The sequence below is a fragment of the Hyposmocoma kahamanoa genome, unplaced genomic scaffold, assembly GCF_003589595.1.
Source record: "Hyposmocoma kahamanoa isolate Upper Pololo Valley unplaced genomic scaffold, ASM358959v1 232, whole genome shotgun sequence".
NCBI lineage: Eukaryota > Metazoa > Arthropoda > Insecta > Lepidoptera > Cosmopterigidae > Hyposmocoma > Hyposmocoma kahamanoa.
In genome coordinates, this window is record NW_020653750.1 from 559,983 (window position 1) to 575,597 (window position 15,615).

At 33.7% G+C, this 15,615-nt stretch overlaps 1 protein-coding gene across 2 annotated transcripts in view; it reads left to right on the forward strand.

The window, feature by feature from the left end:
* The first annotated feature begins 7,256 nt into the window (after positions 1-7,256).
* Positions 7,257-15,615, forward strand: part of LOC113228492 (sodium-independent sulfate anion transporter-like) — a 51,416-nt gene continuing 43,057 nt past the window's right edge. For both annotated transcript variants that reach the window (XM_026461821.1, XM_026461822.1), the window contains exons 1-2: positions 7,257-7,357; positions 15,343-15,525. In XM_026461821.1, the coding sequence (XP_026317606.1) occupies positions 15,352-15,525 (174 nt within the window). In that variant the 5' untranslated portion in view covers positions 7,257-7,357; positions 15,343-15,351. The remainder of the gene's footprint in view (positions 7,358-15,342; positions 15,526-15,615) is intronic.

Sequence of the window (15,615 nt, forward strand, 5' to 3'; positions counted from 1 at the left end):
TAGGCGACACGCCTACCCTTAACAGTTGCATTGCTACTCTAATCGCAAAGATCTGAGGGACACTGTCACTGAGACATAGTTAACAAGTCCCGTATGCCTGTAATTTCACTAGCACCGGCCTTCGTTCACACGGCATTTGCCTGCACAGTTTTTTAGCGTATTCGATTATAAACGGATAGGTAGCGGGGTGTTCACACGATATATTTTCATGCGTTTAAAAGACGGATAGTCGCAGTATCACACAGCAATCGCCCTGAGAACACGTCTGTGATTGGATCCACGCCTTGTTGCACTTTTATGTTGGCATAGAAGACGCCAACATCTTTACCGTCTGTCGCGCCGGAAGAACAGAAGGTATTGGGTTCATCCAATGAATAAATAAGAAGCGCATATACACACATTTGAAAAATGGTATGAAAATCAGAGAAATGATGAAAAAAACGGGTCTTTGTTCCTCTAAAGATATTAATCAATAAATCGTTGTCCACAGAACATTCGCCGGTCATTTTGTATTAATAAATTAAAAGATATAGATATAGATGTAGTAGATTCGCTACTAGACGCCGCTTGTTCGGTGACTGTTCGATAAGAAACGCATGACTTCGTGCCGTGCGAAAGAGATGCATTACATTATTATGCACCACTACACACAGAGTTCATTCGATTTGTTTGACAAGTTCGTTGCGTATTCGATAAACGTATAGAGCTGTGTGCGTTTTTTCGCAGGACAGTGCACCGTGTGAACGGCTCTATATCTAATATATGCGCCATTATTTATTCGGTAAGATTTATACTGCAAAAAAACGTGCAGCACAATGCCGTGTGAACCGGGGGTTACCTCACAAAAGCAGAATGCAGTAATGCTTGCATTATTGCTTGGCGGCAGAAATATATAAGGTGGCAGAGTTCTTCTCTGTACGAACTCATTCATAAGTTACTAGGCTTATTATTATTAAGTATACATTTTGAATAATGACAAGTTCAATATCATTATTATGGTCTAATATTACATCGAATTACAAGGAAATTTTATACCTTCTCCATTGTTCTTGTAAGTGAAAAAAACCCTAGGTATGTAATGCCATTAACATCTATAAATGAGAAGAAACATTACTGAAAGCTATGTAAAGTATTATGCTTAGGCCGTGCTTGTAATTTGCGAGTTCATATGAACCCTGGCACACTGAAACGCATGGTGACCGTGAATACATAATCTCGTACATTACAAAAATTCCCGCGCCTGGAAAGCTTCCGCGGCCACCTCTGTCTGGCCAGAGCATTGTTTGGTAGCATTAATACCTACTAATTTTCTTCGTGAATCGATAGCGCTCTAGACTTAACGTCTACACGTCTACTTCTCGTTCAATGGTTAAATTATGTTTTTAAAATTGAAAGGGAGTACAATAAAAATTGTAAAAGATCTCACTTTCCACTAAAATAATTCAAACCAGTATTTTGTAAATTAGACAGTTTAATAATGTAAACCATACAATAGGTACCTGTGCATATAGTAAGTCTTCGCTACTTCCACATTCAAAAACTACGTCTCAACGACACATCTCTCTCTCTCTCTCTCTCGTCTATTTTTATCAGTTGCCGATCTATTCGTGAGCTTATTTTTTATATTTATTGCGCTACTTTTTATTTAGAGTGATAGGCGATGGAACATGTAGTAAATATAAATACAAATGTAGGTTTTACAACGATGCCACCAAACGCGACCGGTAACGTAATGAATTACTTAACAAAGTTAGTATTCAGGTACGACTTAGTTAAATTCAAGAACTAGAACTGCTGTAAAACAAACAATGTTCATGTATTTTGTTTTATAAAATTTCAACATCCGCGTCAACTAATTTAACCGAGAAAACGTTTTGTTGTTGCAATGTAAGCGCTATCTTCTATGCTTCTCTCGATTACAATCATTGGAAAATTGTTAAAATTGGCATAGAACATTTTAATGTTGATATTTTGAGGTAAGTTTGAGGCTTGTATATATAATAGGCAAAGTACCTATTGTCTAATATATCTCATCACAATTCATAACGCCTGTCTCCTTGCCTACTGGCAGACAGGCGTAATTAATTATACACACAAAAACGCCTGTCTGCTGGCAGTAGGCAGACAGGCATATCTATATCGCATACATGACCAAGAACACGTCAAAGAACAAGAGCACGTCTAGTTTGCCATTTGAAGATTTTGGACGAAAACAATGGACAAAATTCCAAAGAGTCAATCTTGATGACCTCTTGACAGTACCTATTTATTTTTTAAGTATCAAAAAATAAACTATGCTACATTTTTCACGCTGAAAAAAATCATCATCACTAACCCATTTATACATCCCACTGCTCGGTATGGGTTTTCTCTCAGGCGAGAGTTTAGGCCATAGTCCGCTACGCTGGCCTAATGCGGGTTGGGTACTAGGTCCAGAAAAATGTAATTAATGGAAGTGATAAGCCGGTTTAAAATGGAACACTACTGTCGTTTTAACCGACTTCAAAAAAAGAAGGGGTTATATATGGAGGGGGTTATATATATGTTAGGAAAGCGGAAACAAATAAGATTTACGATCTTATTTGTTTCCGCTTTCCTAACACGTTAGATAAAACACTCTTTCAAAACTGTACCATTTCCTACTGCTTAAAAAAATCTTTTCATTTCCTATCTCTGCAAAATATATCGATTCAAAACCAGCCCTTAATTAATCGTTGCCAATCACAAGAAACTTAATTTAACTCATAACTTTTAACTCGAACATAAAACAAAAAAGTTAGTGATAGAACTTTTATTCTTCTTACAGCTTTCTATCTGACAAGAACTCTTCTATTGAGTAGTAACTTTTAGAGGCCAGTAATAACTTTAACAGTAATAATTAGAAGTGTAAGCCTATAACTTCAAAGTAATATGTAAGTCGAGACGGATTTTGTGTCTGGGAGATAAGGGTTTGATTATTAAGGAAATGATATTAAGAAATTTATATAAATGTTTACTTTTGATTGATTCGCCTTCATTAGATCGCCTTTAGACGGTTGTAGAAGCGCTGTAGTAGCGCGTCTGTGGTGCAATTTTCATGCAATATTTAAAAGCGCCGCTGCAGCGCCACTGTCGCGACACGCTCTCTTTTGCAGACTAGATATTGTATGAGATAATTAGTAGCACCACAGATGCGCCACTACAGCGGCAGCGCCAGAGCCGCGCTACTGCAGCGCCACAGACGCGCTTCTACAAGCTTCTACTTTAAAGCCGATGTACTGTGTGATTATAATGTCAACAGAATGTAGTTTAAATATTGTAGAAAGGGTATTTCGCTTCATGAAAACATTATTTTATTTTTAAAAGTAAGTAATACTGCATTTAAAGATTTAAAAAAAGTTGCTTGCCTTGCCTTAGAACCGAGCAAATGTGAAAAAAAAATGTTCCTTTATGATGTCGATCGAGAGGGTCAATTATATAGATTTATTCCTTAGTAACATAGAAAATTAATTTCAGGGTGTTCATACCATCAAGTTTTAAGTAATTCAACTTAAAGGAAAATGAGTTATAATGCATTTTGATGTCGATATTTGTACTTCAAGGTGGGATTCCGGCCCATAACACTCGAACAGTTAGATCTATTAACGATTGTTTTCCTTCCTGGATCGGTACACATGGAGTTAGATGGCCGACGAGATCTCCAAACCTGACTCCATTAGATTTATTGTTCTGGGGATACGTGAAATATTTAATAAACAAGAAGCAATAGACAATGTGGACGAGATAAAAATGGAATTATGGCGTATGTGCACCATAATAAGATAAGACTTTTTTGTGATATCAAGTGACGGGATGAACAAGTCGCGTGCTTGGTGGTAAGCGACACGCCTGTCCATTACCGTTGCAGTGCCACTCAGAGCTTAAAGATCTGAGGGATACAGTAAACAGTAAAATATTAAATAAACACCACAAATTGTATGAAAAAATTTAAAAAAAAGTAGTTCATAGAGCACGGAAACTGAAAAACATCTTTAAAATAAAGAACTCAAATAACAAAATGAAAACTATATGGCAAATAATTAATAAAGAAACGAATAAAAATATTCGAATAAAACAAAATGTTACACTAAAGACACTGAATTCCTGTCTTACAAATCCCAAAACCGTGGCAAATTCATTTAATAACTACTTTGCTAAAATTGGCGCACCGGAAAAAACCCTACAAGAATTAAATCAAAATCAAAATTTAAAATTAACAACTAAGGTCACAGAGCCCATCGAAAATTCTATTTATTTATTTCCTGTTGAACCACGTGAAGTTCGAAACGTTATTAAAAAATTAAAAAATAAATATAGTTTCGGCATTGATGAAATACCTCCCATCCTAATAAAAAAGTGTATTGATAGTCTAACATTGCCTTATACGGAACTTATAAATCAGAGCCTTAACGAAGGAATTTTTCCCGATTCCCTAAAAATATCAATCGTCAAACCTATTCACAAAAATGGCGAACTGACAGATACCAATAATTATCGGCCAATCGCATTATTACCAACATCATCTAAAATATTTGAATCAGTAATGTGTAAAAAAATGTATTCCTTTTATGAAAAATACAACGTTTTTGACAAAAATCAGTATGGCTTCCGAAAAGGCCGCTCTACGATTTTCGCTGTATACAAGTACGTAAATGAAATACTAGATACACTAAACGCAAGGAAATACGCGGTAGGATTATTATTGGACATGAGTAAGGCGTATGATAGAGTTGACTATAAAATCCTTTTGAACAAACTTTACAATACCGGGATTAGGGGTATAGCATACAAATGGTTAAAATCTTATCTCACGAACCGGGATCAATACGTAGAGATTGAAAATATTAACTTTACAACTGGATTAGTAAAAAACGTGCGTTCAGAACGAATAAGCATGACAAACTCCATCCCACAGGGTAGCGTTCTGGGATGTATTTTATTCCTAGTGTATATAAACGATCTTCCCAAAATAATTGACGATCACTGTATTCTATTCGCTGACGATATATCAATTTTATTCCCTTGTATGACAATGAACGAATTAAAACATAGACTTGACATTACATTTGACAAAATTATAAACTGGCTCAATGCACATAATCTGAAATTAAACTTTAAGAAGACCTCATTGATACAATTTAGACCTTACCAAAAAACACCTTTAAAATTACACTATGAATACGAAAATAGCGCACTAAATGTTGAAACAGCAGCTACTCTTCTCGGAATCCGACTGGACACTAGTCTATGCTGGAAAGCGCATGTGGAGAAGTTAATAAAAAATTTGTCATCTTCTATATATGCCTTACTGAACTTGAAGAAAGTTACAAACTTTCACACAGCTCTATCTACATATTACTCCTATATTCAGTCCAGACTCGCGTATGGCATAGTGCTTTGGGGAAATTGTACAAATATAAATGAACTTATGATTCTTCAAAAAAAGTGTATTCGTATACTAGTTAACATCGAACAAACAGTGTCTTGTAAACCGTATTTTATAAAACATAAAATTCTGACAATAACTTCTATTTATGTTTTGGAGTGCTGTAAATTTGTCCTTAAACATTTTGAACTTTATTCCCCCATTACCATAGTAAAACGAAATAATCGCGGCTTAAACAAACTAAAATTACCCTTTTCTACCCTAAGCCTATATAGGACAGGATCTCACTCTATGGCAATCCAAATATTTAATGCTGTACCAAATAGTATAAAAAGTCAACCAAATATAAAAAAGTTTAAAAATCACCTCAAAAAATATCTTCTGGACAACGCATTTTATACATTACAAGATTTTTTCTCAGAAAATAACACTCAAATACTGTACTAGTTTTGATTTGTTTAATGTAAGTTTTATTTTTGATATTGGGTATGATATGACAATTTTTTTTTAAATTACTATTATTATTTTGACTATTTTAGTAATGTATAATTTTTGACAATAAATATGACATGTAATGTAATAGATTATGTAAATGGAATATTGTAAAGTGTGCTCTCTCTCAGACGTTGCAACGCCCTACCGGGGTGCTATATGTATAAGGAAAAAATGTAAAATTTAGATCTAAGAAAACCATGTAGCAAGCAATGAATAAATGAAATAAATGAAATAAATAAATGAAATACCGCCACTGCGCCCGTCACCCTGAGACATAAGTTGACAAGTCCCATGTGCCTGTAATTTTACCAGCAACCTTATCCTTCAAAACCGAAACGAAGTAATGCTCACATAACCTTGGCGGCAGAAATAGGTAAGGTGGCAAGTACTGCTACCTGCTACTAAGATAAAATGTAAACATATATGTATATTCTAAAAGTTTCGGAATTTGCGTACAAGATGAAACAAATTTTGAAAACTTAATAAATTTATTGCAAAAGTTTTAAGGTTGTTCTTTTTTTTATAAAATGACGGTGTTTCTTTAATTTAAGATATTATATTACTTATAACAAATTTAATACGTATACGTATATTATATATATTAACCCTTTTTTGTAACGTGGTCGGTTCGATTTAAATATGAGGCAAGCAACTTCTGAAGTCCTTGAAAGCAGTATTACTTACTTTAAAAAAATTATAATGTCTCCATGAAGCAAATTACCCTATCTACAATATTGAAATTACGTCGGTACTTACTTTCCCTACGAGATGCATTCTTTTGGGACAATCTGTACATAAAGTAAAAAAATCGTTACGCTCATGCCACGATTAGTCCTTTTCATAGAAAATAACAGAAAATATAATTTGTCATAGTAGAACTCTAGACTGGAAAAGTTTTTAAGCATTAAGAAAGTACTCATAAAGATGAATAATAATATATAACGCTATAGCAACGACATTAACAGTCATGGGCATATACATGGTAACTTTACTATCAATAAAATCAACCTTATTCTATCGCTAGGTGATAATAAAAACCATGACCGTGACAGAAAAATTAGCTGATTGCGAGATGTCTGAGACACGCTTAGGCAGTTTGTAATTTGCCGTTGTCCAATGCACAAGTTAAAAAAGTTATCCTCGCATGCGCTGTGCGCGCTTCATAACATCGAAGCGCGGGAACATTCTTTTTTAATTTTATTGTGAAAAGGTCTATCTAATAAAACTTTTATTGAATTGAAAACTTTGTTTTTACGCATTTGACGTAATTTGCTAAAGTTATTAGTGCAATATATAGTGAGTGTTTATTAACGTTTTAATTTCATTTAATCTGATTGACATCGGTGATAGATCAATGAAGTCCAGGTAGACCCCAAGGACTGGCGACTGGCAAGAGAAGGCTCAGCAACCGGGGGGCGTGGCGAAATCTGGTGTCGGAGGCCAAGATCATCCCTTTAGGTAAGCACTACCAAAGTAAGTCAGGTTGACCTAGTGATAATTTGATAGATAAATAAAACATCGTTTAATTCTACGGAAAAGTTTGTAAGTTGGTAGTTCATTTACTTACAAAAAAACATCTAAACATTTGCTTCATTTTGTATGTGTTATTCATTTCATATTGATTATGTGTACTATGATATACATGATTTCACATATTATTAGATTTCGCAAATGATTAAGACCCAATAAGCGGTTATACAAACAAGAATATATTTTTTTATAGTATATGATCAGGTATGCAAACGGCTTGACTATTTTTTAATTGATCCTTTTTTAGATAAAGATTTATTGTCAATTGGTGACTTTACCATCTTTTTTTAAAATATTAAAGTTTACTGGGTTACTTATAGCAAGGAATGTAGATTTTGATATTGTAAGTATTCAACACAAAGAACTGATAATACACTAGTTGTCCATGTTCTATGTAGTTTGCGTTTAAGTAAAGTAAGTTTGCTTGTTTTTGTCTTTTGTTATTTTTTCTAAAATATTGTAGAAAAAACGATTTGTTAGTACGCATTTAGTGTAATCTAAAATGTTCCAACGTCTTCGTGTCAAATGAAGTACCTATAACAATGAGACGTTCCATTTAGCGATGTAAATTGCAGGAAAATGATAAGTAGGATGGATCTATTTAGCTGGGTATGGAATAGTTTATACGAATATATATTTAAACTTATTTAAGTTACATCCGACATACGACACAATTATGTATATTTATCTGTCAAGCTTAGATAGTAGTATGTGGATAAATATACCTAACGTCCGTAAGTACCGGGCGATGGAGTTTTAATAACAACTCTTTACGACTCACGATTCTACAGGATTTTAAAAGAAAAAACAAATGTTTTGGATAGTAACGAATAAGGAATTTTGTACTATACTATACAGATCACAATGATTTTATCAGAACAGTACACAATTCTTTCAATCAATCAATCAAATCCTTTATTTGCATAAAACATGGTGGTCATGATAACACAGTAATATACATATAAGTACAAGCATGTTTCGCTCGAAGATAATTTAGGCATGCAAAATAAATGAAAAATAGGTCGTCACATGGTTACATTTACATTAAGTTCTATATAATTAATTTAAATTCTTTTACATAAAATTTATTGTAGAAATTCCCTAATACTGTAATATACTTTACTCTTTAACAATTCATATAATTTAGTCTTAAATAATGTAATGGGCAAGTGTTTAATGTCATTTGGTAATCTATTGTAAATTCTGACACACATACACAAACAATTTTGATTATATTTTTCTACCTTAGGTACGTCCAAAAAAATTAGTCTATTGGGATTTCTATAATTTCGATGGTTCACGTCAATACTCTTAATAAACAAATGTAAATTATTTTTCACAAAAATGCTGGCTTCATAAATATATAAGGCAGGCAGGGGTAATAAACCAAGATCTTTAAATATAGGTTTACAGGATTCAAGCGGAGTCCTACCAGTAATTTATCTTTATCTTTATTCATAATACATGATTCCTCGTAATATGTAGGTATGAATCTTAGAATAACAAAACTTGGATCAAAAGGTCTTTTCATTTCTTTGAATATTGTAAGAGGGCTTCTGCTTCCGTGCACGAGTTTCCTGGTTTCTTGTTTATTTTTTTGTTAAAAAATAAGTGCGCATTTGACCTCGATCTCACCTGATGGAAAGTGACGATGAGGTCGACTATGGCGCACGCACACCTAAATAACGTCTTTTCACTCTCGCCTTGAAAACGCCCATTGTATACCGTTACGGAACATGTCTGTAGGCAGGAAATTCCACTCCATAGCTGTTCACCATATAAACGTGGAAGCGTAACGCTTCGTGCGATTCGTGGTAGGGTAAAACCGGAATAGATGCCGCAGTGGGATAGGTGCCTCGTTTTCAAAAAACCTAACTTCCCCAAATCGCCAACAAAGAATAATTAGTTTAAATAAGGAGCATAGACACCAATCTTCAAAGTTCCTGCAGGGCTTCGTGTGGAATAGACGCGTTTGGCTTGTGCATGCGTTTATATCCGCGACGAACACGATAAACGGTTCAAAATTTCAGACGCAAGTATTTACTGTCGCATAATATTGTAAGTTATAATAATTTCCGTTTTATTTTTATTATGACTATACACTGGTTCATTATATGCGCACCTAGGTGTCAATATTTGCTCTTTTCTATACAGCTTAGTTATGTAATAAAATGACATCTATCCATACCGAATAGGATAGACGCCTCGATTTTTTGCGGTGTAGGTGCCCTTAGGGGCAAAGGTTGTATTTATACAAGAAAGTTGGGAAAAGAAAATAAAAAATACATTATTTTGAAAGACAAGTAAATGATAATAGTTTAAAAGTAAGTAAAAGTACCAAAAAGACAAATTATTCACAGTTTTAAAATGGTTTAAACAGCGAACATTTTTGTACAGAATGTTTTGATAGCTACAAAAATACGTAAGTGAAGTAGGTAGTAACTTTAAATACGTATATATTTATTATTAAAGATGTAATATGTATATACAATATATTAAAGATTACAAATAAAACATTTTATTATGAATTTTACTATTTTATTCTAAAGGGCATCTATCCTTCTTGGTATTTTCATTGTGTGGCGTCTATCCATATAGGTAGGCATCTTTTCTCAAAAAAATAGGTTTGCAAAAAGTCAATTTCTTCAAAATCAGTAAATGTTAGATGAATAAAATCAAGTATTAATGTCATGTAAAAGATTAAACTATAAGTATCAATTTAACTATAAATATATACTATACTAATATACTAACTATAATAATATAAAAACTAATAATTTTTAAATTAGGAGACCCTTTCAAAAATATTGGGGCATCTATCCCGGTTTTACCCTATACTTTTAGGCTTATAAAATAAATTATCTTAATTTACATAATCATTTCCTGAAATGAAATCTGTGATTAACCAATTCCAGAAGGAACTAAGGTTCTTCGGTACTGGTGACTGGCAATAGCAAGAGAATTACTTATAACTCGATTATTTTATCAACATATAAAAAAGATTAAAACCAAAATAAACAGACACTGACTTCAGTTGGATCGAAGGATTTTTTCTTTGTTTTTATTCGGTAATCTATCACAAACTCGAATTTCTTTTTTCCGAATTTCATTATTCCGAACACGGTTCGACTTTTTTTCATTAGTGCGATGACAGTTTTGGTGTAAATTTGCAACACAGAAATGTCTTACAGCAGTAGTATCGCTTGTCTGAAAACCTATTATTATAATAATTATTACACATATGTATTCTATGTGTGAATTTTGTTTGGTTTAATCATGTTTATTATACTGTCTGTTTTCCATATAATTTAGATTGCAGAAAATTCGTTTCGACAAAATTATTATTCTTAGATAAAATTGAACCACACCGTACAATGTTACTGCACAGCTCCAAAATTCTGGACAGTACTTAGTTGGTGCACTGCAAATCCCACTTACGTAATTTTCATCATACCATTGTGCTATGTAGGTATTTGCTGTCATCGGAAATGTAATTTAAAAACAACGGTTTTGAGTATTCAATAACCAACGTATCACTGAATCGAGGCAGTACCAAAACCAATTTTGTTTGCGTTTCCTAGCTGATTTGACCCCCTAGGTTAGTTTGTAAAAGCCGCATGACTACAACCCGATCAACTTTCACCTCATTTATCATGTTTTCGAAAATGTTATTTTGACGTTAATTTGACGAGTTGTGTTGTGCAACACGTTCTAATAAATTTAATATCGGTAAGAAGAGGTAATGAAACAAAAATGTATAATGGATATCTTTTTTTTTACAAAATAAAAATATTTCATTACATCCATTGGTCACACGGTATGTTGGGAAACAAAAATCAGGAAACGAATAACTTGTCTATATGTCAAAATAGTAAAACATTAAATGACGTAATGAAAAAAAAACCAGTAACGCGTTTACGGACAAATGAAACAAAATCTATTCAATAAAAGTGTAAGGGCTTTCGGAGAAACAAAATTCTGTAAATCATGTTTCTAGCTTGTGATAGGTTACCGTTTGTTCAATCTTTGTATAATAAGAAAATGAAATACGTAATTTAAAATTTGAAAGATTTTTTAATGTTTATTAAACGGTAAAGACCCTTTGCCCAGCTAGGCAGCTGTGGATACATCAGGCTAATTGTAATTATATTAAACAGCAGAGTTGAAATGCATTTAATACATGTTACGTATTATAGGTATGTGTACGTAAAAAACAACACCCATAAAGTAGAAATGTCGATCTGTTTTATGACAGTGAAAGTTTCTGTCCTGACCTTACAGTTGACGATATTGAAAGATACTCGTATGTATATTGATAGCTATAGAGCTATAGTACTCGTATATTTAATTGATGCAATATAAACTAGGCTGACATTTATAAAACTAACTTTGAATTCGACAATCAAAAATGGCGAGCTAAGCATGTCGTTGAAAAACCAAAAGACACGACAACAAGCACATAGAAAACTTCGTGAGGTTCTGTGGCTTAGTTGGTATAGCGTCTGGCACGGTATGCTAGAAGGCGTCGTCGGTTCGAATCTGGCCGGATCGAAGGTATTGTTTGCTGAGTGTTCGATCTTTGCATTAATAATTCTAACAAGTTTTTCGTATTTACAAAACGAGCTTTTCCTATGTTTAAGCATGAAAATAAATTAAAATTTGAGTTTACTTCATAATTCTTAAACTTAGGCAAAGGTCGTTTTGTAAATATTTTTTACTGAGCACGACAATACATAATAGCCCTTATTATTTGCGGTCTACGGAATATTATCTGGATTTTGTCTATTCTAATAAACAGGAAAGATCTACATGATCGTGCTCTGAACGCTTTACGGTAAATTAAACAGCAGCTGGTACTACCTCTGTCTGCATGACGGATAGCGTGCAGACTCATTCACGCGTGATAGTGTCAAAATAGGAAGGTTGTTGTAAATTAATTTGTGTCGTGGCTAAAATAATGGTAGCGTACCGTAGAGTAAAAAGAAACAAATAATAATTATAGCCCCGTGAAAAAGTTTTACCTCTCTTGTGACTTCACCGACTTGGATTTAGTAGTAGTATGCCTGCTTGTCGGTATTCTACAAGGGGATGGCTATGGAGTAGATTTCCCTGCCTGTAGTCTTATTGCCGGAACCACGTCGGAACGTTATAACTTAGGCCTCTTCAAAGTGAGATTGAATAGGCATTATTTAGTTGTGCATGCTCCATCGTTACTTTCCAACAAGTGAGATAGATAGAGATCAAAATGCGCACTTAATTCATTAAAAAAAAAGGAAAGGAAAGTAAATACTGCCTAGGTTAGGGAAAACGTAGGCTAAGTTGACTATAATGAAATCGCATTACATTCTCTATTATTGTAATTGTAATCGAATTGGTATGAATAAAAATATAACATACAAATTAAAAGTCTTTAGCAAATTATTTATAATATTACATGTTGAAATCAATGCCTTCCCTAAACGAAAAAGTCACCTTTACCTTTCGGGAAATTAACTTCAATGTTTTTGTTTGACTTTTAAAATTTGAGACTTGTTTAGTGACGGAGTTTTTTGTTTGAGAAGTACAATATTTTCGTTTTTGTAAATGACTTTTTTAAATAACACACAATGCGGAAGTGCTGTATGTAATGAATATTATTTCAAAATATTATGCGTGTGTTGTTGTATTGTATTGTGTGAAAGAGTCGGAATTTTGTGACCATTAAGGTTTTATTTATAATTGTATCTTTTTATTACAAGCATACATCGAAACATAATAGAGAAATAGTAAATAACAGACCGTTACCAGCTTTCATTCAATTACATTGATACATGACAAAATACTTTAGTATTGTTCACAATATTCCACATTTCACTGTCTGATTCTATGCTTTTGCAATACCCGCGATTGTTCCAACGAGTCAAAGTTATAAAACTCTTACTTCATCGGTTTTTGTCTTTTTACAACATAATCTATAGATGCTGTTATTAAGGTACGTTTTTGTTTTTTCTAATGTATCATGTAAGGTTCAGAGGACTTTGAATGAAAAGTGCTAAAATCTCAACAACTCATTGTATTTCAGAAATATTACAAGTTACAATCTGTTTTCGCTTTAATCACTGTTTTCGCTCGGATGGCCGCCAAAAACTGTCAGTTCGAGAAAAGATGCGTTCGAGTAGCGAATGACTGTTTGTTACAATTATTTGATATTTATTTATCATTATTAAAACAGAATTTCAGGGATAAAACAAAAGACCGAAAATAAAGGTCACTATCCTTTATTTTCGGTCCTTATGTGACCAATATGACATCAAGTGTTTATAGAAATATGTGTGTATTATGTACTTATTTTATTTAACTGCCTCTGTGGCCGAACGGTTACCATGTCGGACTGCCATGCAGAGGTCCTGGGTTCGATTCCCAGGCCGGGAGAAATATGTGTATGGCCTACATTTATTTCTCTCGTGAGTTTGGGTGTAATTTGTGGTTGTCTATGTGTGTGTCCATGGCACCCGCGACACAGGGTTTCCCTAGTGCGGGGCTATGTTGAGTGTGTGCGTTATTATGTGTGCGTTATTATTTCTAAGAATAACTATGCCTAGTAAATTGGTAGGTATATATTTCATCTTGTCCCTTTCAGACACTTGCGACCTGTAATACAGGTGTTCTTATAGCTATCTCGGGCATCAATAACAAACTATCAAAAACAACACCTCCGATTTTGTTACTAAGTAAAATTAAATTACTATTTCATTTCATCATTTTTTAAATCTTTTTTGAATGAAATTTGTTTAAGCGAACGGCGAAACACAGAGTTAGTTCTACCGATTCTGAGATTAAAAATGTTTAGATAAACCCCACTGTAGGTATCGATGTATACTACTTTATAATAAAATTCCAATCTTCCTTAAGAAACAAGAAAATGACAACATATTCAAAACCAAATCAACGTTTCTTAATAAATTGGTGCTACTACAGTGCGAGAGACTTCATAAGACGGACTTAAGATGGACTCTTCTATAAGATGATGTGTAGAAGATGGTAAACTCTTCAACTCTTTCACAACGTAACAGTAAACTTTCCTGTTACTTTTGTGTCGAGTTTAAGTACTTTAAAGTCTATGTTTGTTTTCGTCAATTATTAGAGAGAACTAACTATTTGCTACACTCAACGCTGTATGTTTGTACTTAGTAATTACCTGAGTAAAGGTGGTTTTCCACTGGCGAGACGAAATGAGAATTGAAATCTCGCCGGCCTATTTTCACCTAAAATTGCCATAAATAGCTCTCGCTGTAGTTGTAGATAGTGACGATTCAGTACTTTTCAGTTCGTTTAGCGATAAACACGCGGCCGAAGTAACATGTCCCGTAAATTATTATTATTAAATATGTTAATGGAAGAAGAATCAGATAAAGCTACCTTTTTTAAATCTGAAATTGTACGTACGTTACAATCGCGAATGATATTAATCATGTTTCCGTTGCAGAGTATAATACTCTACGTAGGCAGCTATACGGTTAAATATGAATCAACAAATATTTAAATTCTTGCTTCGCCAATCCTCGCTAATCCAGACCAATTACACCGAAAATACGCTAAGAGAGAATTGAAATTTTGTCATAGAAATTTCGATTCTTGCCTCGTCTCATCTAGTCTCGCTTCGCCGGTGGAAAAGCATCTTAATTCATACATTGTTTGCAATAAATAAATAAGTAAATATATTCTGTATCTTTTGTATTGTATAATAGGACATCATGACATCACGTTTAGATAATTACACTGCGAAAATAATGTGTTGGTGACATTTTCGTAATTCTGATCTATATCTAGACACATTCTAAAGTCAAAAGCGTATCTTTAGCACATTCTAGAGTCTGTAGCCGTACTAATTAATTAAAACAGGGATTTTAGTGTTGAAAACTATTATATTTCAGACTCTAAGAATGAAGTATCCGGACCCAAGGCGCATTGCGGCTCAACTTTTCCCAATAGTACAGTGGTCGCGGCAATACGGTGCAGACGTTGCCATAGGTGATGTTATTGCCGGCTTCACTGTGGCCCTCACACTGATACCGCAGTCCATTGCGTATGCGTCTCTGGCTGGACTTGAACCGCAGGTATTTGTTTTTTATCTGAATATTCAAGATTTTTTATAACACTAAATAACAAACTAGTGGAAGTGAGAACTGAACGTCCAGTAGTATTAT